The sequence below is a fragment of the Aquarana catesbeiana genome, linkage group LG11 (assembly GCF_042186555.1).
Source record: "Aquarana catesbeiana isolate 2022-GZ linkage group LG11, ASM4218655v1, whole genome shotgun sequence".
Taxonomy (NCBI): domain Eukaryota; kingdom Metazoa; phylum Chordata; class Amphibia; order Anura; family Ranidae; genus Aquarana; species Aquarana catesbeiana.
The window spans coordinates 257,613,399-257,635,004 of NC_133334.1; the positions used below are offsets into that span (position 1 = coordinate 257,613,399).

Consider the following 21,606-nt stretch of genomic DNA (forward strand, 5'->3'; position numbering starts at 1 on the left):
CTGCAGGTTGCTATTTATAAATCTGACACGGTCTCCGTTAAAGGGAAATTGTCCGGCCGCTCTACCGTATTATATTTATGTTAATGAAGAGGACCTCAAATGCATCCAAATACTTCTCGCTCGCTCCACAGCACGGCTGGCATTAATAATAACCGTTTACATGGAGGAAAACAGTCTGCGATGTAATCTTTACCTTCGTACAAACACTTCTCACCACAATAACATTCAGCCTATCTAATTACTGAGAGATGAGGCAGTGTGACCACATGGCACACAGGACTTCATGATTTGCAAAGTCTGAAAGGGAAGGAATGTTTCCATTTGGTTAATTTGTTAGATTACACCTTAGTGTCTGCAAGGAAAGTATGTAATACTGTTAACAACTAATAGCGTTATTTTCCCTTCCTGTCCTTGCAACAAAAAAGCCGCCAACTTAAAAAAAAAAAAAAAAAGATTATTGTTATGGCTGAATGCATAATCAAAAAATGAATTAAAAGGGAAATGTTTGTGGTGTAATTTGGGGGGGGGGTAAACATCAGGTGCAATCATCAAAAAAAAAAAACAAACACAGGAAAGGGTAAGGCCCCGTTCAGGTCCGCCTGTCAGTTTTTTAGGCGGACCTGAACGGACGCGCTATACAGGTCTATGGAGCGACGGATGTCAGCGGTGACATGTCCGCTGACATCCGACCCGCTCTGATCCGCTAAAGTGTGACGGAGGAAAACCCTACTTTCTCATCCGTCAGCGGATCATATGAAAAAGGACTCTACGGTCGGCCAATCCAATCCCCCATAGAGGAGAGCGGCGCTCTGACAGGTCGGTCTCTGCACAGTGTGCAGAGACCGACCTGTCATCTGCCTGCTCAGCGGGGATCGACGGGGCGATTCCCCGCTGAGCAAAGCGGAGCTCGTACAAGGGCCCTTAGGCTTTATGTACACGGGAGGTTTTAAGACCTCTCCTGAATGATGGAACTTGACAGCCAGTAACCGACGTTTAAAAACTTCTGCTGTGCCACGCTTTTGTTTAGAATCGTGTTTTACATTGCAAATGGTCATAACTGTATCTCCATTAAAAACTCCTATAAACGAAACGCGCGTTACCGCGTTTACAAGTGCCTCTGAACATCAGCCCTGAAAGCATATTTTTGCTTTCCAAAAAATGCTTCTAACCTCAACTCCCTGGAAACGACTCAGTGTACATGTACTAATAAGATAACATAGAGGAAAGTTCAGGGGCAGCTGAAAAAAATGCCCAACTGCTCCTAAATGTCAATTTACCAGCAGCAGTGTACATTAGCCTCATGTTCTTATTGTACTCAAAAATAGAGCTGGCTGTCTCATTCCACATTTTTCTGGACTCCCTGCATGCTCTGCAGCTTCTCCATTTCTAAGGACTACATGTCCTATGGTACATTACTCCCTGCAAGCTGTGATTCCTGTACCGACTCCGCCTCCTGCAACTCCTCCTCTCAGCACCTCTGCAGTTCAGAAAGCAGGCTTTGTGAATTCACTAACACAGCAGGGCACAGTGAATACGTGTCACAGAATTCAAGGAAATAAATGTGTGGGGATCCCCTCAAAATTTACAAACTTCAAGATAATTCAGATTAATATGAGTTGGATAGAAATAATTGAAATATAATGTGGACATTAATATATGATTTTTCATTTTGACCACTGACATGCTTTACTTCACAGGTCGCATCTAGCAGCTTTAGTGTCTATTGATAAGGAGCAAATGTAATGTGGTTCAGAGCCAGACAAAAAAACCTGAATTGAAATCAGATCTCAGATCTCGCCACTGAAATGCCCCTTCTGGAGCCATGTTGCTGCTTCATCAAGCCACAAGTACGAATAGCAGTAGATGGATGGTGCACTTATCAGACCACATTGTCGCTTAGTAAGTTGACTCCTGTGTGCTTTACTGTCTGAATGCAAACCTACAACAAGAAGTAGTAAACTCCCAAACACTATGTTTCCAGAGAAGAGGGCTCCAAGCTTTGTCATAACTTTCTCAATGCATGCTAAAAGTAAAAAAACAAAATATATGTTTTGCAACTGATTATTGTATTTTCCTCTTAAATGTGATGTTTCTTCTGGCCGTAACTATTCTGAGATAAGTGTATGAGAGAGACATTGGCAAACAGCGCGGTGATATACTTCCATTTAGCAGAGACATGAGGACAGCTTAGATTTATGCTCTGGCGCGGACATTCTAGATCAGATGTGTAATCTTCGGATGCCACAAAAACATGAACTGACTGAAGACACCGTTCCCCAGCAACAAACACTACAAATATGGTGCCGGTCAAAGTAACAGAGACCTACGTTCACAGCATACCAAGCCCAAGCATTTGCTCTCCTAGAACATCTATTACATCCTTTTTCTAAGATACTGTCTGAAGTGGGAAGCAGAAATGTAAAAAGCTTAGTTTTTCTTCCTCCACTAGCCTATCAGCATAAAAAAACATGAGAGCCGCCTTCACTGCCTTGTGCAGTCTTTGAGGCTGTCATTTTTTTCATTACAACCTAACCAGACAATGGCCTGGAAAATGTAAGCAGCTTGGGAGTTCGGAATTTACTGGCTGCATGCATGTTCCTATAGGTTCCCTTTACCCACGCACCCCAAGATCAATGATTGACATTTAAAGAACCCACCTCCTCGAGGTTTCATTTACTCAAGCACCCCCCCCCCCAGATCAATGATCAAGATCTAAAGATATAATCTCCCTCAGGTTCTTCCCCTGTTTTGGTTACATGTATGGACTAAAATTTCTACAGCAGAAACACTAGTTCACTTTGCTCCTCTATATGTATGTCATGATAGAGCAGTTTTTTGCACCCATAACAGCACTTTTGGAAAGGGTCGGGGCTTAACTGGAAGTCCTCTACTACAGAAGAACTGTACAAAGTATTATACAATTTTTCATATATGGCTTTGTTTTGGAGCATATCCTGCACATAAATCCTCTGGATCAAATGATCTGCTACTTTCATACATGTCTTATTTATGTCAGTGAGAAGATTAACAGAGAATCTTCTGTTGTTGGACCTTTAGATGTAGAGATTCCTCCACTGAAATGCATATGCATAAAGTCTTACAACTCCCAGTTCACACAACATTTTTAACTTGGAGTTCTCTTTAAATGGAAGCCTCTATAGAATGAATTTGACAATGGACACAGGGCAGTTCCAGTGCATGGACAACAATAGTCTCTGCATTGACAAAGTATGGCCAAAGCTTTTTTTGGCCCTACTTCTGCTATGGATCACAGGAGTGTATTATGTTCTGCACTCCTGGGCCTCATTTTTTGCCAACAGCAGGCAGAAGTCCTCTGTCAGCTGATGTCCGTCAGCCAATTCAGGCTCTGGATTAATCCTGACTTTACAGTCGGGATCCACCCAGATGTCTGGACCGGCAGCTGGCTCGACCTATTAGCAAGCTGCTGGGAGACTGAACCAGCTGCTCCTGCCTCTTGCACAGCCCGGCGCCCCATGAAGTACTGGAGGAGCAAAACAGAGAGTGGTGACTGACAGTCACAGCGCTCTGCTCAGAGCAGAGGGGAAACTAAGTAATCAGCAGTGTGCAGAGCCGGCGGGGGACCTAAGCTGCATCCAGCTTGCTGAGTATAAATGTTTTTTTTTTTTTCTAAACCCGAACTTCCCCTTTAAAGATTTTACTAGACAAAAATAAAGAAAAGCAGCTGAAATGAGAAACAATAACAAAACAAACATTCAGGAGGTAATAAACAGACCAAATGTTAAAGCAGATTTTAAGGCTGTTCTTGGGGTGGTGGCATGGCGTGGAGATGGAAGGAACAGCTGTATCATGGTAAGGTATAATCTGCAGTTTAGCAATAAATAAACTGAGAGGTGTCTACATGTCAGGGGGCCACCTGTAGGTCCCTAGGGCATAATCACAGTTCATGGCACACCCAGATTCCAAGCCTTTGCGCTCAATACCAACTTCCCATCTGAAAAGAATATACAGCTGAATTTAGTCATCAGAGTAATCCCTTCAGACAGAGACAGGCAGCCTCCAGCTCAGCCATAAACTTTTGGGTCGAATCTATTTCTGATGAATAAGTTTCAGTGTGCATCACCAAAAACCGTCAGAGGGCCAGAGTAGAAAACTGCCAGTCCTCGATTTGAACTTATCAAGTCTTTACAATACGCACTGGAAACTGCAAGAATTCGGGAAAAAAGAAAACGTTTAATTGTTCCGTGAACTGAGTAACTGAGAACAGTTTTATTTGATTGTGTTGAGAAGTCTCCCAGAGTTTAATCTAACACTGAGGGAGCTAACAAAACCCATGTGTGTGAGCAATACCCCTCTATACCCCAGAAACAGATTCACATCAGACAACCGGGAACACAGCATGCAGTGGATAATCCTCATGCTATAAAAAACAGGATCCTATGTAGAAAGGTGTAAACAGAGCCGCCAAGTAGCTCATCTGACCCTTTATCTGTTTTGGGGGAGATCAGAACATTAAATATATGTTGGGTTGGAATAACTGGAAGAAGTTTTAAAACTGTTTGTATGCAGATGTCTATAGACAATGTCAACAAGTAAGGAAAGGTACATGCATACATTAAACACACTCACACACACAGTTACATATGCACACACACTGAGAATAATTTGCTCTAAAGACCAGTATGGAAAACGAATATAGCAATGTCATATCAGTACAGAAATAAGCATTACAGAGAAATGTTACCACCAACAAGAAATCCGTGCAGTTATATTGGAATGGTTTAGGGAATACCAGCCAATACATAAAAACCAGAACACAAGGCTTTATAAACTGTTGACATATTTAAGATATACCATAACCAGTACACGATATCCAATGAAACCCTCTGCCTGGAGAGAATTGCTGTTAGAATTGGCTTTGCGTCCTAAAGCAGAAACGGTCGGCTACAGCTGCAAGCGGCTTAGGGAAAGCTGCGGTATGAAATATTCACAGCAAGTCTTGCCTAAAATTCACTACAATATGGGTCACCTAAAATAGTATACATTTCCAGATGTCCAGCACAAAACAAAATGGCTGCCTGCAGCAACCAGCTAAGAATTCTCTTTCTTAAGGTACATGATTGCAAGTCTATTTCTTGTGGCTTTCTCATGAAGTTTCCTAGTTGGATATTGGATTGTTTATGAACTCTTACCTTAATCTCTGCTGGCTACACAGCACAGAGGTCATAGGCTTTCCACACCTCCCTATCAGGGCTTGTTCACGTGTGTGGATGAGGTGCGGTAAACTGTCACGGTTGAGCTGGGTTTTTACGGCTTCCCCTTTAGCTGCAGAGGCCGAGGGTGTACATTAGGGTGTTTCATTTTCTAATGGAAAAAAATAAACTGTAAAATTTTTGCAGACTTTGCTTACTCCCCGAGTCTGAGTGATGTAAAAGATATATATGCTAAATTTCAAGAAGATTGGATAATATTTAGAGGTTGCACACTTTGATCTGTTTTGTAAAAGTAGGCAAAAAATATGATTTTTCAATGTTAATTACTTTTATTGGGAAAACTAGAAATCACAAACTTAAAATACTATTAAAACTATACACTAAGATTAATAGGTAATATGATAGGCAAAACATGTGTTATATTAATCAACTTTGAACGATGCAATCCCTTGTTTTGTTCACTTAGAGACGACTTTTCTGTGATGCTCGACTACCCTCAACAAGAATTGTTTTTGTTGTTCATCGCTGACCGATTCGTTATACTTTTTTATCAGAGCAATTCCTCTTTCTGCGGTATCACTGACAACCTTAAGAGCGTTCACATGGCTTCTTAGAGAATCACTGCAGTATTCTGTCACGTCGTGGATCCCAAACAATTCAAAGAACGTCTTTGTTTTATTAGTAACGAAATGGCTCAGGTCTTTTCCTTCAAAAACCATGTTTTTACCCGCTAATCGTTTCACTTCCTTTTTATTTGCAGGTTTGGTTTCTAAATTTTTAGTCATATTTTCCTTAACAGCCTGAGTAATATGGTCATCCAAAAAAGCAAATCCTACGTTTGTTTCTGACAGATACCAAAGGTGTCTCTTACCAAGCATTTTTTGACGTCTGCATCTGGGTAATTGCTCAAAAGCTGTAGCATATCTAAATCAGTCTTTGGAGCCCATCGACTTATGATTGCCTCATGTCAAAAGCGAACATATATGAGGCTGACAAAATGTGCAACCCGTTTCATTCCTTCTAATTGTCATTGAGGAATATTCAACTGTTTAGCGAAGAGGACAATTTTAAGTGCATATATTGCCTTTGCCATCCACCTTGCTTGATGCAGTGTCCCAAGGATCCTGAAACTGAATTAGTTTTTAGACCAACCTCCTAGGTACAGGAGTGAGAGTTGTAATAACTCTTTGTAGTCTTCTCTTGGATGACTTCCGTCTTTTAGGACATTTTGGATGTAGCTAACCATTTTCACTCGTTGTTCTTCTAGAAAGCCTTGAATGGGACTTTCTTCATCCAGTATTGTTGTATATGACTTCTTATCAAGTGAAGCCCACAGACTTTGCTTTAATAAAAGTGATCAATGTGTGCAACCCCTAAATATTATCCAATCTTCTTGAAATTTGGCATATATATCTTTTACATCACTGAGACTCGGGGCGTAAGCAAAGTCATATGAAAATCACATCTTTGGAAAAATGAAACACCCTAGTGTACATGTGCCATAGAAGGAATGAGAGTAAAGGAGGATTAGTCTGTGGACACATACCCCCCTTTGTGGCAAGGAATGAAAGTTGTTTATATACAGAACTTCCTGAGGGAATGATTACATCACTTCTCCCAGTGGGTAGCACCACCTTCATCAACTTACATTATTAATGAGGGGAGGTAATTGGCTCTCTGCAAGATGGCATATGGATAACTTAAAATATGGATACAGCAAAAGGTAACATAGGTTTGGAAGTATGCGGGCATGCACTATTTTTAACTTGCAATTTTAGAGTTTTTGCATTAAAGCTGAACTCTGGGCACAGAAACTTTCATTTAAACATATTCTTCAATGGCCACATATGATATAAATTCACTTTGTGTGCACCAAATGCCTTTACAAGAACAGATTACTCTACTACGATGAAATGCGTCGGATGGGGCCAACAGAAGAGACGTTACCATGTATGCCAATATCAGAAGTGGTCCTATACGAAGCTACTTTGCCGATCAGATGTCTATTATACAATATCGCTTTTCTGGCTTGCTATGCTGTGCATGTGATCATGCATTTTGCTGCTTTTAATAAACAATGCGGTTTTACTTTACTACACTATGCAAGTTCTTCTTTCTGTATGCTATTGCCACTTGGAATTATTGGAGTGCCAGCAATAAGCTATGTGTGGAGATCTTGTGAAGATTGAGCAGTTTAACCATTTGAGCACTGTTTGACCATATTTTTAATAGGTGGTCATATCTAACCGGTAAGAACCACTTGAGCACATTGAGGTAGACACTGATCGCTGGCTTCTTTACTTACAGGCATAGGAAGGAGGTTGCTGGGACTTCTTTTCTTTGACACTGCCTTCAGTCGTGGTTTCCTTTGTCACATTTACTCGAAGGACACTTGAGTATGTCCTATATTGCTGATGATATTTAGGTCATGTAATATTATATGCGCAACTTGCGCTTCAATTGTTTTCATAATATGGGAATTTATACCGACTTTGACATGAGTGCATTTATTACATTTTTACAAAAGGTGGACTGTGTCCTTTTATCCATTTATCATTAGATGACACAATAAACAAGAGCTGGTAAAAGCACAATAATTTAGTCCCATCAAATGAAATCTCAGTCCCTCTTCTGACCATCAGCAACAGGACAGATTATTACGTATTATCATAGCAACCCCTCTGCATTCGCTTATGCAACTGTCTCTCAGTAACATGAAACGAAGCCCTCATGGAAAGGATATCCTTGTCTTGTTAATTTACTCTCAGAATGAGAGTATTTAATCTGAGTGCCTCTGTTTGTCATACAAGGTATTTTTGTTTGGTTTGTGGTTGGAATTTTTGTTAGATGAGATCAGCCTGTCTTCACAGGACCAAATAGAAACAAACACAAGGACATTTTCCGCAAAGCGGATGCTAACAATGACAAAGGTTACCTGGCCGTCCTGACCCACGTGTACTTGATGAATCTGCAGGTTGCCCTACAAAACAATACAAACAGAGCTGTTATTAGGGAAATTAACAAGCTGCACTGTGACATTTATTCAGAAAGTTCTTCTCAGAGCCGCCTTTGTCAGTTTACACTAGGAAGTGTATTAACCCAGAGAATTCTTCACAAGTCTGCCATTTGCTGGCAATAAAATAAGCCCTTGTGTATGCCTGTGTTTAAAAGGCTTAACTACAGCCGGTACTCACAAATCCTCTACGTCTAAGTGCTCTATTTTTTTTAATTTCTGCACCATCTGGGGAGATTATGTGATTTTAATGAATAGACTGAATGCATTTTAATATCATCTCCACCTAAAAGAGATACAGTAAAACCTTGGTTTGTGAGTAACTTGGTTTGAGAGCGTTTTGCAAGACAAGCAAAATATTTAAATACATTTTGACTTGATATGCAAGGGATGTCTTGATATACAAGTAGCGTCATGCCACAACTGAGTATAAAAGAGAAGAGAAGCGCCTCTAGGTGTAGCAATATGGTTACATTTAATGAAGGCACAACATTTAGCAACATATTGCTACACTTAGAGGCGCCTCGCTTCTCTTTTATACTCTGTAGCTCCTGATGGATTTTGCTTCTAATCCCCTTGTGGAGGCTTCCATTTGTGGATGGACACTTTATGGTTACACAACCTTTCACATTGTTGTAATCTTTTTATATGAACTATAAACTGAAAGACCTATGAATAAATGGTTGTGGATGAATCATTTGAGTTTTCATTATTTCTTATGGGGAAATTTGCTTTGATATACACGTGTTTTGAATTACAAGCATGTTTCTGGAAAGAATTATGCTCGCAATCCAAGGTTTTACTGTATTACTGCATTGAGTGGTCAATGGCAATCTGAATTTCCCAGCTTAATAACTATAACATTTTTTTTGTTGCAGTAGTTTGTGTCTCTGCCCCTTTCCATAATGGGTAGATTTCTCTACAGCAGTTTGTGCCCCTCCCATAAGTCTGGGTTCACACTGTAGCAATGCGGGAACCAGCGCCAAGTTCCCACATCGCATCTCTCCCACAGGCAGTTCACGCTGCCCTCAGTGGATGTCATTCCTGATCATTCACTGCTGCAGTTTAAAGTGGTTCTAAAGTCTACATTTTCAATCTTACTTTAATGCATTCTGTGCATTGAGGTGAAATAATGTCCTACGTCTTCTTCTACCCACCCCCATCCATAAACACTTACCTCTCCAGGACTGTTTCGACTGCAGTACTGCTCCCCTCACTTCCTGGTCTCACAGGAGACACTGAGGGAAGCAGGAGCCAAAAGCTGCTGTCAAACTCCTGTGAGGATGGGGGGGGGGGAAGCTTACCAGTGCTGTATGCGTCTATGGATCCACGCAGCTCAGCTAGGGAGCACATGGGCACCCAGCTTGCTGAGGAGGCACAAGAGGACAGCGTGCCAGCAGGGGACTGCCAAAGGGGAGGTAAGGGGCTTTTCTGTGCAATATCATTGCACAGAGCAGGTAAGTATAACATCTTTTTTATTTTAACAAAAAAAATAGCCTTTAATATTTTAACTTAAATTTAAAGGTGCCTTTACTCGTCCACAATGTGATTGGACAGTGAAGGAGAAGCAACAGACTTTTAAGCTCATCTCTCAGTCAGTCTGCCGTCTCCTCCTATCAGCATTCTCCTTGTACTGCAGCACACCCAATGGCTCTATATGCTTCTCCCTCTAATCTCTGCTGTATAAACATTCAGAGGGCTGATACCAGGTTGAATTTGGGCACATACACAGCTTGCATTTAAAGCATTTTAATGACGTATTAATAAATACAGAGCTGCATTAATTTGTGCTTTTTATATCTACCTGGAGTTGGAGTTCAGCTTTACCATAGGTGTTTAATCATTCTAGAGATTGACCATATACTGAAATGTAATAAACCTGGTGTAATAAACTCACTCCATAATTCTCTCTTCATTTTAGAGGAGCCATACAAACATTTGCAGAGCGGCTCAGGAGTTCACTGCCAAATAACCATACACACTAATATTAGAGAAAACGCTTGTCTCTGTAACACCTTCACCCCCATTATCCTCACAGTCCAAATTCAATTGTAAAAAATCCAGTTTACTGAGGAAAAGACCCCGCAAATTCGAGTCCATGGCTTTTCTAGAATCTCATAACTGACAAAAACTTGCAAACTGCAATCCCAGCTGAGATATGAAACAGGTCTTTAAAAACCACAAGGGCTAAAATATTTGATTTTCCTGTAATGTCATCAGTTTTCACCCAGTGTCAGGAACAGAAATACGCTCTGATGGTTGCGGCAATGTTCTTGGTATGTAGCTGCGATCACAATGGAAGGCCAGAAGCCAACCGCATGCCAATCAAAGCCAAGAAAGAAAATGGTGGCATTTAATGGGTTAGTTCATAAAAACCAGTGTGGGCTGAAAACTGAACAATTTTCTGTGCTTTACTAAAGAAATATGTGAGATTTATATAAAAAAAAGCAGAAACCGTGCAATAATGAAGAATACATAATCCTCAGCACAGGTTTTATAAATGCCCCCCTTAGTGAGTATTTAATTCCACTGCAGTACATTATCATTGCCAGATGTTTTAAAAAACAACCCAACAATGGCTCCAAACTACCTAAAATAGCTTGATGATATAAAGGATTTGAAAAGCCCAAAATAAAAGCCGGTTTTTATTTGCATTTCAAGAAGTACATTTAATAAATAGTTGGCTTAAAGCCCAATTCTTGGCACAATAAATTCATCAGGGTTAGGCAATTAAACTTTGCTTTAAAAGTAACCTTCCGTCATGCAGGCTTTATTCTACATCTATCAAATCTGCACCTTCACATGCTGGGATTAATAGAGCTGTGATTCCTGGTCGCTTGGATGCAAGTGCTGCCAGTCTCCCAGACTCCCACTCCCCCCCGGCCATTTACAGAACAAAACCTGGGGCTATCTGGAAGGTGTGACAATTTAATTCCCGGAATGCCCGCAGCATAGCACTATAGTGGTGAGTCACACACATTCACACTTGAGTGTTCTGACATGTTCTAACTTGCACTCGTCTGGGTCACAGACCAGTTGACCAATGCTGTGTACACACGAGCGGAATGTCCGACAGAAAAAGTCCACGGGAGCTTTTCATTGTATATTCCGATCGTGTGTATGCCCCATCGGACTTTTTACGTTGAAAATTCTGACGGACCCAGAAAGAGAACATGTTCTAAATTTCTCAGATGGAACCAATTCCTATCGGGAAAAACGATCGTCTGTATGCTGTTCCGACGTACCAAAAACGACGCATGCTCTGAAGCAAGTACGAGACGGAAGCTACTGGCTATTGAACTTCCGTTTTCTAGTCCCGTCGTACGTCACTGCGTTCTGGACGGTCGGAATTTGGTGTGACCGTGTGTGTGCAAGACAGCTTGAGCGAAATTCCATCAAAAACCTTCAGAGTTTATTCCAACGGGAAAACCGGTCGTGTGTAAAAGGCATAAGTCTTTACAGAGTAGTAGAAGAAATAACGCGTGTGTATGTGTGTGTTGTTGGCGGAAAAGGAGTGACAAGAATCTGGAACAGCGGATTAACATCAAATTTTGCATGAATATTTGCAAAGGTGTGAGTGAAACTTTAGTTTCACTACAACAAGCTTGTGGTGAACTATACATGAAGAAATTGTGTGTTTTTGAATGGCATAAGCAGTTTAAAGTGGAACTTTACCCATAACAACTTGTTAGAAATAACATTCTTTAGGGAAAGAACATACATTCCACATTAAAGTGTTACTAAACCCACAACAGTAAAATCAGTCTTTATATGCAGTAAAGCATGCTTGTTATACTCTCTGTTCAACCTAAAGGGTTAATTATCTGCATTGTATGCAAAAGCTATTTGATCCTGTCTTCTCTTAACCTCCCCTTCTTTCACTGTCCTCAATCTATCTGCTGATAGAACAGAGCCTTGGGGGCATGCTCAGTTTGGTGTGCATTGCTAGAGTTTTTTTTTCCTTGGGAGAGCGCATGTAATCAGCACTCTGCAGACAGAGGGTCAGGGGTCCTGCAGCCTCATAGGACAATCAGGGGAGAATGGAAACCTCCTACAAGCTTTAACCAGACACTGACAGAAGTCACAAGACTGCTATATACTGCTGATGAGAAAAGGTATTTAGCAGTTTATATTTACTAAAATAACAGCATTCCTATGCTATGGGTACTGTGGGAGACCAGATATAGTGAATTCAGGGTCCTGGGTTTAGTAACACTTTAATAATTATGCTACCAAAATTATTGTGTGCTTTAATTTGCCTCCAGCATTGTTAATGCCTGAAAATAGAGAACTGAGCATGTGCAGAGCAAAATGAGACAATGTATTACTGGATTTTAAGCAGTATAGGAAGTTATTTTTTATGTTTTACATAGCTATACCTGCAAAAGGAGCCAGCATGAAGTCATCTAGCAGGACTTAATTTTCTGACTAAAATTTCACTTTAAGGAGGGGCAGAAAGTTGTCCATGATGACGCAAGAAGTGGGCAGCCAAAAACGCAAAGAATGGATGCAAATGTGGACAGAGTGCGGACCCTTGTATGCTCAGATCGAAGATTGAGTGTGTGAATGATGGCAGGAGAATTGAACAGGGAAACCGTGTGGCAGATTATAATGGAGGATTTGGCCAGTGGCGGCTGGTGCTAAATATGGGGGGGGGGGGATTGTCATGGAAGAGAATCTACTTGTCAGGCGCTAAAGTTCCAGTTTTTACCTCCAAACAGATTCTCGTAACCTTTTCAGAATTTCCACCAAACAATGTTGGTTGACATGTTTGATTGCTTTTGGCGCCGTTCAAAGTAGAAGTGAAAGCATATTCCTGTGTCCCAGAAAATGGGGTGCAGGCTTGTCCTAATACCAATCCAGGGGGTTAGTAAATCTAAAAATGTAAAAACCACACACCATGATACATTTGGCCACGCCCACCGGGGTTTAATCATCACGGCGTGTAGTTTGGTGGAGACATATAGGCTAAGGCCGCTCTTTATCGTTTTTTCACCTGGGCTGGTCGGAAGTAGAGGTGATCCTTTCCTATTTACAATGTAGGTTGACCATTGTACCTTGTACTATGAACTAATAGTGAACTATCCCCTTGTGATAAAGAAAACCCCCAAAGCACACCAACATGAATTTAACCTGAGAACAAGACATGCGTGTTTTATTCGGGCGAGGTGAATTCTTTGTTTCCCACTGCATGCTTCAGCGTTTTGTGTTTACATTTTTAGATTTACTAACCCCCTGGATTGGTATTAGGACAAGCCTGCACCCCATGTTCTGGGACACAGGAATATGTTTTCACTTCTACTTTGAGCGGCGTCAAAAGCAATCAAATATGTCAACCAACATTGTTACGTGGAAATTCTGAAAAGGTTACGGGAACCTGTTTGGAGGTAAAAACTGGAACTCTGGCCTGACAAGTGGATTCTCTTCCATGACAATGCTCCTGCACATAATGCGTTAAGTGTTCATGAGTACCTGGCTCAGAAATCCCTTCCAAAATTTGACCAACCTCCTTATTCTCCTGACTTAGCACCCTGCGAATTTTGGCTGTTTTCAAAAACAAAAAATGCCTTAAAAGGACACAAATTTGATCACATTCTGGACATCTAGTGCGCCGCGAAAAAGATAATGCACAGCTTTCCGGAAAATGAATTTCAGGAATGGCAATGGCAGTTTAAGGAGGGACGGATGCAAATGTGGACAGAGTGTGAACCCTCGTGCATGCATGCTGGTGTGTTTTTTTTAGTACAAGTGGATAGTTCAATACGAGTTCATAGAACATGGTACAACAGTCAACCAACATTATTACTTGGAAATTCTGAAAATTTCTGTTCAGAGGATTTGTATTCTCCAAAACAACAATGCTCCAGCAGAGACATTTTTTTTTAATGGTCCACTCCGGGAATTAAGTTGTCATACCTAATGTAATGTAAATGGAGGAGGCAGGGCAGAGACACGACTGCAGCACTAGTCTATGGGACCTGCAGTAAATACACCTGAGTGACCCCAGGAGTATAGCAGGAGCTCTGTTAATCCCTGTGTTACACATAGAGCACATTTATCACTACCCAGTTAGATTGCACACTACTTACCACACAATATCTAATTCCTTCTGGAGGTGCTATAGCCATCTGGCTACAATAATACATATCGGGTGATCATGCCTGAACTTTCTTTAATTATTGACATTATTTTTGGATGTTTATGACTACCAAAGTCCCCGTACTCCACAACTTGCTTTTCACCGAGTGATACTGGGTTCCATAACAGTCTCAAAAAAGGAGCCCCTTAGGTTTTTTTTCCTTATAGCTGCCAGATCAGTTATCACCAGCCATTGGCAGTCCACTAAAGTGCCCTCTGCAAATTTTTAAGCTAGATACGAAAATTTTTCTAAAACCTGGGGACCTTGGATTCAGATATACCCTTCCCTGGCCATCGTGGGATTGCTTCCACCACTGAAGGCAAAACTCATTTAAAGTATTAAACCCAAGAGCCAACATTTATTATATTGCAGCTTACCAATTCTCAGATATGATGGCTGCATTCGTTTTCCTTTTTAGGATTCCTTTCTTCTATTTTTATCTAGTGACCCAACCACTGTTGTTTTTCAAAAAGAACAAGCTTTCCAGCAGACTGTATCAGTTTATATGGATGTAGCAAACCATTAGACACTGGCAGGGTGCTAGAAACGATCAGTTTTTATTAAAGTGGTTGTAAACTCGGGAAAAAAAAAAAACCCTGCAAGACAAAGGCATAATGAGCTAGTATGCATCGCATAGCAGCTCATTATGAAATACTTACCTTAGATTGAAGCTGTTGCAACGGTCCCTAAGCGGCGGTTTTGTTTTTGGGTTTAACACCACTTTAACAGTAGGGTCCCGGTCAATACAATATTAAGTCCAAAAACTAAAATGTAATATATTGCAGCTTACCAAACCTTAAATGTCATGGATGCATTCATTATCCTTTTTTGTTTTTTTTCTCCCTTTATTTCACCTGGTGATTCTGCCAGTAACACACTTCATGTCTTAGGGCATCTCTATTCTGGACGGAGAAGCAACTGTGCCACCCCTGGATAGCAGTCACTCTTGCGGAGGGTAGTTTTAGATGCACTAGCAGATTTAATAAGTTAAAGCCGAACTCCAGCTAAGACTTTTAAAGCACTTAAAGCAGGCACATCCAAAGTCCGGCCTGTGTGCCGGTTTTATGTGGCCCCCACTTGGCATTTACATATATATCCATCTGTGGTCCCCAAGCTCGAGCATGTTATGTTTTTTTTGCTGTGAATATATCTATCTTCTTTAGCTGAACAAATCCCCGAGCGCTGCGCTCATTGTTAGGGGGTGTGTGGCTGGGCGTGTTCAGAAGTCGATGTGCCAGAGCCGCTATGAAGCTGACAGTGCGCAGAGCCAATCACAGGCACTGTGACTATTCCCGATCTCTGCATCTGTGGACTGCAGATGCAGAGATCGGGGGAAATGTCACAGTGCCTGTGAATGGCGGTGGCACTGCGTGCTGTCAGCTTCCTTGCGGGCTCGGGCACATCGACTTCTGAACACGCCCAGCCACACACCCCCTAACAATGAGCATGGCGCTCAGGGATTTGTTCAGCTAAAGAAGATAGATATATTCACAGCAAAAAAAAATAACACGCTCAAGCTTGGGGCCCACATATGGATATACTTGGGGGCCACAGATGGATATATATGTAAATTCCAAGTGGGGGCCACATCAAACCGGAATGCGGTTCCTTTCAGTCAGTGAGAGGCACTGGTGGATTAAGCCGACTGAAGGAAAGATTATCATTTAAAAAAAATAACAGAAAACACCTGAGCTTATCATTGCAGTGAGAGGTGCTGGTGGATTTGGCTGGCTAAAGAAAAGATTATTCTTTAAAAAAAAAAAAAAAACGCTCAAGCTCATCCTTACCCCGAGAGGTGCTTGGGGATTGGTCAGAGGCTAAAGAAGATATATATATATACTATATATATATATATAAAAAAATATATTTATATATATTTTTTTAAGCATGACACGCCTGAGCTCATCGTTACCCTGAGAAGAGAAGAGATATATATATTATATATTGTCATCAATGTTACGAAATGAATAGTATTCCGTTTGCAATAAACTTTGCATAAAATATTTAATTTGTATTTAATTTTAATGGTTCAGAAAAAGTCAAGCAAAATGGTCGGCCCTCACGCATGTTCACTTCATGAAATCTGGCCCTCTTTGAAAAAAGTTTGGACACCTCTGACTTACAGCAACAGTTTATTTTTAATTTGGAAAAAAAGTGTTTACTCAATGAATAAAAGCTCACCATTGTAAGCACCCCTCTCAGTGATAAATGGTTTGTCTCAACAGTCTACTTGCCACTTTTGCTGGACAGCTTGGTCTTTTAAAGGAAATTGAAGAATAATAAACTTACAGGTCGATCAACAGGTAAAAGTAAAGAATAAAAAAAGAACACTAATGCAGACACCACATCTAAGAAATAGTAAGCTAGAATATGCTAAATGTTTGTTTTTGTATTTAATACCACTTTCATTTTTTTCAGGGATTCAATCAAGATATATGATATTTCTGTTTTAATAAAGTATGTACTGTAATTACACCATAACTGACATCCAGTGCAGTCAATTCCTTTATAATCTCAAGAGAAAAAATATGAAGGATTACCTCACTGTCTTGAGTGATTTGCACCTGCTCTCCCTGCGGTACCTGTGCAATATGCAGGTGTCCCTGTAAGAGACAGAAAGAAAATAACATTTAATAAGGGATTCCTTCCCTCTGCATTGGATTAACATCCTCAGAAGCTCAGTGAAAGAGGGTGGGAGGCCAGACACAAAATTCAGGGTAGCATCAATGCCTGGCCAAGTCAACTTGATCTTTGCTGCCTCCTGTATCATATACCCCAACATGCCCACAGATGCTTACCAAACAGGAAAAGTGACTGCTTTTAGTCAAACAGATTGGTCAGATAGTGGCAAGCATTAAGTGAACCTGGCTGTGGCAGTTAAAGACTTTCAAATATTTTAACAAGCAGTTTATGAGCTTCAGAACAATCCCTTAGGGGTTTATTTACTAAAGCTAGAGAGTGCAAAATGTGTCACAATTCTGCAGAGAAATCAATCAGCTTCTAATCTCAGCTTGTTTAGAATTAAGCTTTAGCAATAAAACCTGGAAGCTGATTGGTTTCTCTGCAGAATTTTCACAAATTTTGCCCTCTCTAGCTTTAGTAAAAAAACCCTTAGTGACTTCTGTAGCTGCAGGTACTGTGGAGCAATTCATCCTCGAAGTTCACTAATGAGGTTGTTATTGGATTCTTAGTAGCTTTATCAAAGTCTTTTTTACCAGCAGTGACTTGCCATCCTTTCAATATAAACACAGATCAGGTGTACTTTGTTTACATCATAAAGCCGTAAGGCCTATCATACCCAAAGTAGTTCTGTTATAAACTAGAATGAACTGCTCCATGGTACCTGCAACTAGAAAGCTCACTGAGGGCTTAATGTGCATTTACTGCTTCTTAAAAAAAAAGGAAACACTTTAATGCCCGTGGCCCAAACCAGTGGTGTACCAACAGAGGGGCAGGACGCCCCGGGTGCCACACATTGGGGGGGGGTGTCAGGCTGGCGCCCCTTAGGGAGCCACTTTCTACACCGCTCTCTGCACATCGTTCCCACCAGCATGGCAGCGCCCAGCGACTACAGCCTGTCCGAATCCTCCTTCTCCTCAGGTAGGTGATCCCACCTTCTATCTCCACATCTCTATAATAACAGGTTCACCCAGCTTGCCATCTGTCTATTACTGAGCAGCGAGATCGGACTCCGTGCAGGAGAAGGACAGGAGAGAAGATCCTGGCATTGGCACACTCTTCCCAGGAGGGGGGATACCTAATATTATTACACTCTTCCCTGGAGGGGGGTCATGGCATGGGAACATTCTTCTCAGAAGGGCGGGTTGATACCTGCTATGGTCACACTCTTCCCAAGAAGGGAGATACCTGGCATCAGGGGCGGATCCAGGGGGGGCAACGGGGCAATTGCCCCCTCCGAGAAATGCGGGTGAGTCAGAGAGCCGGCGGGCGGCTCCATAAGTGAGAGAGCCGCCGGGCGGCTCCATAGGTGACAGAGCCGGCGATCGGCTCCGTAAGTGAGAGAGCCGCCGGGCGGCTCCATAGGTGAGAGAGCTGCCGGGTGGCTCCGCAGGAGAGAGACAGCGGGCTGGCAAGGCGGCTCAGTTGGTGAGATGTGCCGGCGCCGCTCAATGTGTTTGTTGGCTGCTGGCCAATCAGGGAGCCGGAGGGCGGGGGAGCCATCATCATCTCTCACCGCCCGGCGCCCGCCCTGCATCCCTGCAGTTCCCCCCTCACCATGCAGGCAGCTGCGGCAGCAGAGAGATTACATCATCTCTCTGCTGCCTGTCTTTTGGACACAAGAGACCACCTTAGCAGGTGGCAAGTGACAATCTTCATCTGGTGACAGGCGACCTGGCAAGTGACAATCCGCAACATGTGGCAGGCGACGTGGCAAGTGACAATCTGCATCTGGTGACAGGCGACGTGGCAAGTGACAATCCGCAACATGTCGCAGGCGACGTGGCAAGTGACAATCTGCATCTGGTGACAAGCAACGTGGCAAGTGACAATCCACAACATGTGGCAGGCGACGTGGCAAGTGACAATCTGCATCTGGTGACAAGCGACGTAGCAAGTGACAATTCGCAACATGTGGCAGGCGATGTGGCAAGTGACAATCTGCATCTGGTGACAAGCGACGTGGCAAGTGACAATCTGCATCTGGTGACAAGCGACGTGGCAAGTGACAATCCGCAACATGTGGCAGGCAACGTGGCAAGTGACAATCTGCATCTGGTGACAGGTGACGTGGCAAGTGACACACTCGGGGCTTCCACTGATTCTGCATTATGGTGAGTTAAACTATTTAAATTTTTATAACAATGTAATAATAGTAATAATGTGCTTCTATCTTCCTGACACCATAACAACCATGGTGCCGTGATGATTGAACGCCAACACCAGCCATTTCCCCGATAGATGTACCCCAAAAAATTATATTTTCTGGCAGTGCCCCTCCCGAGACTAGACTCTGGATCCGCCCGTGCTTGGCATGGGCACATTCTTCTCGGGTGGGGGGGGGGTGATACCTGCTTTATCACACTATTCCCAGGAGGGAAAAGTCTGATGGGGGGTGCCAGATATATAGGATCTGCCCTGGGTGTTAAATGCTCTAGGTACGCCCCTGAGGCATAGGTCCCCTTTAGGCTTGCACCATTATAACATAAAACCTTCTTTATTTTCAGTAATCAGTTACATTATACATAGAATTGAAAAATTTTAGCAGCACCTTACAAAGTGCACAGAACACACAGAAATGTTCACTGATACTAAAAGAGCTTACAATCCAATCTCCCCAAACACAGAAGGACCAATGTGATGATAACAGACTTAGCAACCAACATGTTTTTGGATTGTGGGAGGAACCCTGTGCAATGTTCCTGGTAGGAAATGAACCTAGAACCCCTGCTATGCACCATGCTGGATTCGCAACCATCAGAAAAAAAAAATCTCATTTTCTCACTGACCATATTCTGGGAAGAATAAAACTTCTGTATGGAGAGCAGATTAAAGATGCACAGTTTGGAATTCAGTCAAAAAGTCTTCTATTTTTTTTTTTTCTTTTACAGCGAGAACAATTGCCTGTAACTTTCAAAGAAACACAGCTCCCTCTATATCAAACAGCTTCATTTCCTTTGGAAGGAAGTTATCCTATTCATAAGAGGCAAAACAAAACAGATTGAACTTATCAAACTGACAATAGGAACTCCAAGGAAAACTTCCAGCCCAAACTCCATTCAGACTTGATAAGAGACACTTTGCCTTCTGTTGCTGGTGACCTGGGGGGGACTGGCATGATTTAACCCTGACAGTACTACATTCATTTGTTTGCCACACCTTAGTCTTTTAAAGTGTATATCTAGGAAAAATGTAAAAAAAATACATATGCAGTACATTTTAACAATACATGCACATTTGCCCTTGTTTCACCCCCTTTAAAAATGATGTATGTACAGAAATATACCTGGCAATCCTGCTAGAATTCTATTGAGTTCCCTAATTCCTGGTTAAGCCGACAGCGCTGCCTCTGCTGCACTAAAATCAGCCCTTCCTGTTCAACTAAATTATTTCACCCATCACTCCACCCTTCTGTGTCCCTCTCCACATGACTACATTGTTTTCTTTCCTAGCAAAAAAATACTGCTGCCTTTACACCCAAGGACCTGCTCACACAATGTGTGTATGAAGGTCTCTCAAACGATGTTGTTCTAGGGGATGTGCCTATGTCAAACTGAGCTCACAGCAGCTACCCTGCAAAACGTTTGGTGATGAGATCACAAGAAGTAAGAAAAGCTGTTTCTACAGTACCAAAGTGAACTGCACCGGCAGAGGAGAAATCAGGTGTCTAATAAAAGCCAGATCTCTCAATAAAAAGTACCTGTCACTGTCCCTGCTATCACAAAGGGTCTTGTTCACCCCTTGTGATAGCACGACCCTCCCGTGTTGTCCCTCTGTTCCAAGTGGTTGCCGTCTCTCAGACCTCACATTGGAGTGGCAATAGGCACTGCAGCACAGAGGGAGGTCCTAGGCTCCTCCTCAGCTCTGATATGTCATATGACATAGCCAAGAGAAGATTTCCTCACTCTGTCGGGTGCCCCTGGCTCTGTGTAGAGGGGGACATTTTTGTGCTGTGGGGGAATTTGGATTAGTGGTGCAGATGTTTGTACTGAAAGGTGGGTATTTTTGCTTGAGGGGGCTAGTTACCCCTGACCTTTGCACTGTGTCTTACTAACTCCTGCACTCTGCGTTACTTACCCACCTAAGGACCGAGCCTCTTTCTGAGATTTGGTGTTTACAAGTTAAAAACAGTTTGTTTTTTTTGCTAGAAAATTACTTAGAACCCCCAAACATTATATATATTTTTTTAACGCCCTAGAGAATAAAATGGCGGTCATTGCAATACTTTCTGCCACACCGTATTTGCGCAGCGGTCTTACAAGAGCACTTTTTTTTTGGAAAAGATACACTTTTTTGAGAGAAAAATAAGACAACAGTAAAGTTAGCCCAATTTTTTTTTTTCATATTGTGAAAAATAATGTTACACCGAGTGAATTGATACCCATCATGTCACGCTTCAAAATTGCGCCGCTCGTGGAATGGCGACAAACTTTTACCCTTAAAAAATCTTCATAGTAATTTAAAAAAAATTCTACAGGTTGCATGTTTAAACTTATAGGGGAGATCAAGGGCTAGAATTATTGCTCTCGCTCCACCGATTGTGGTGATACCTCACGTGTGGTTTGAACACCATTTTCATATGC

The 21,606-nt window shown here is 42.0% G+C and overlaps 1 protein-coding gene across 5 annotated transcripts in view; it reads right to left on the bottom strand.

Annotated features, from left to right (window-relative positions):
• Nucleotides 1-21,606, bottom strand: part of BANP (BTG3 associated nuclear protein) — a 662,871-nt gene that overhangs the window by 158,688 nt on the left and 482,577 nt on the right. For all 5 annotated transcript variants that reach the window (XM_073605714.1, XM_073605712.1, XM_073605715.1 and 2 more), the window contains 2 exons: nt 16,885-16,947; nt 8,128-8,172 (listed from right to left, as the gene is read on the bottom strand). In XM_073605714.1, coding sequence (XP_073461815.1) covers nt 8,128-8,172; nt 16,885-16,947 — 108 coding nt within the window. The remainder of the gene's footprint in view (nt 1-8,127; nt 8,173-16,884; nt 16,948-21,606) is intronic.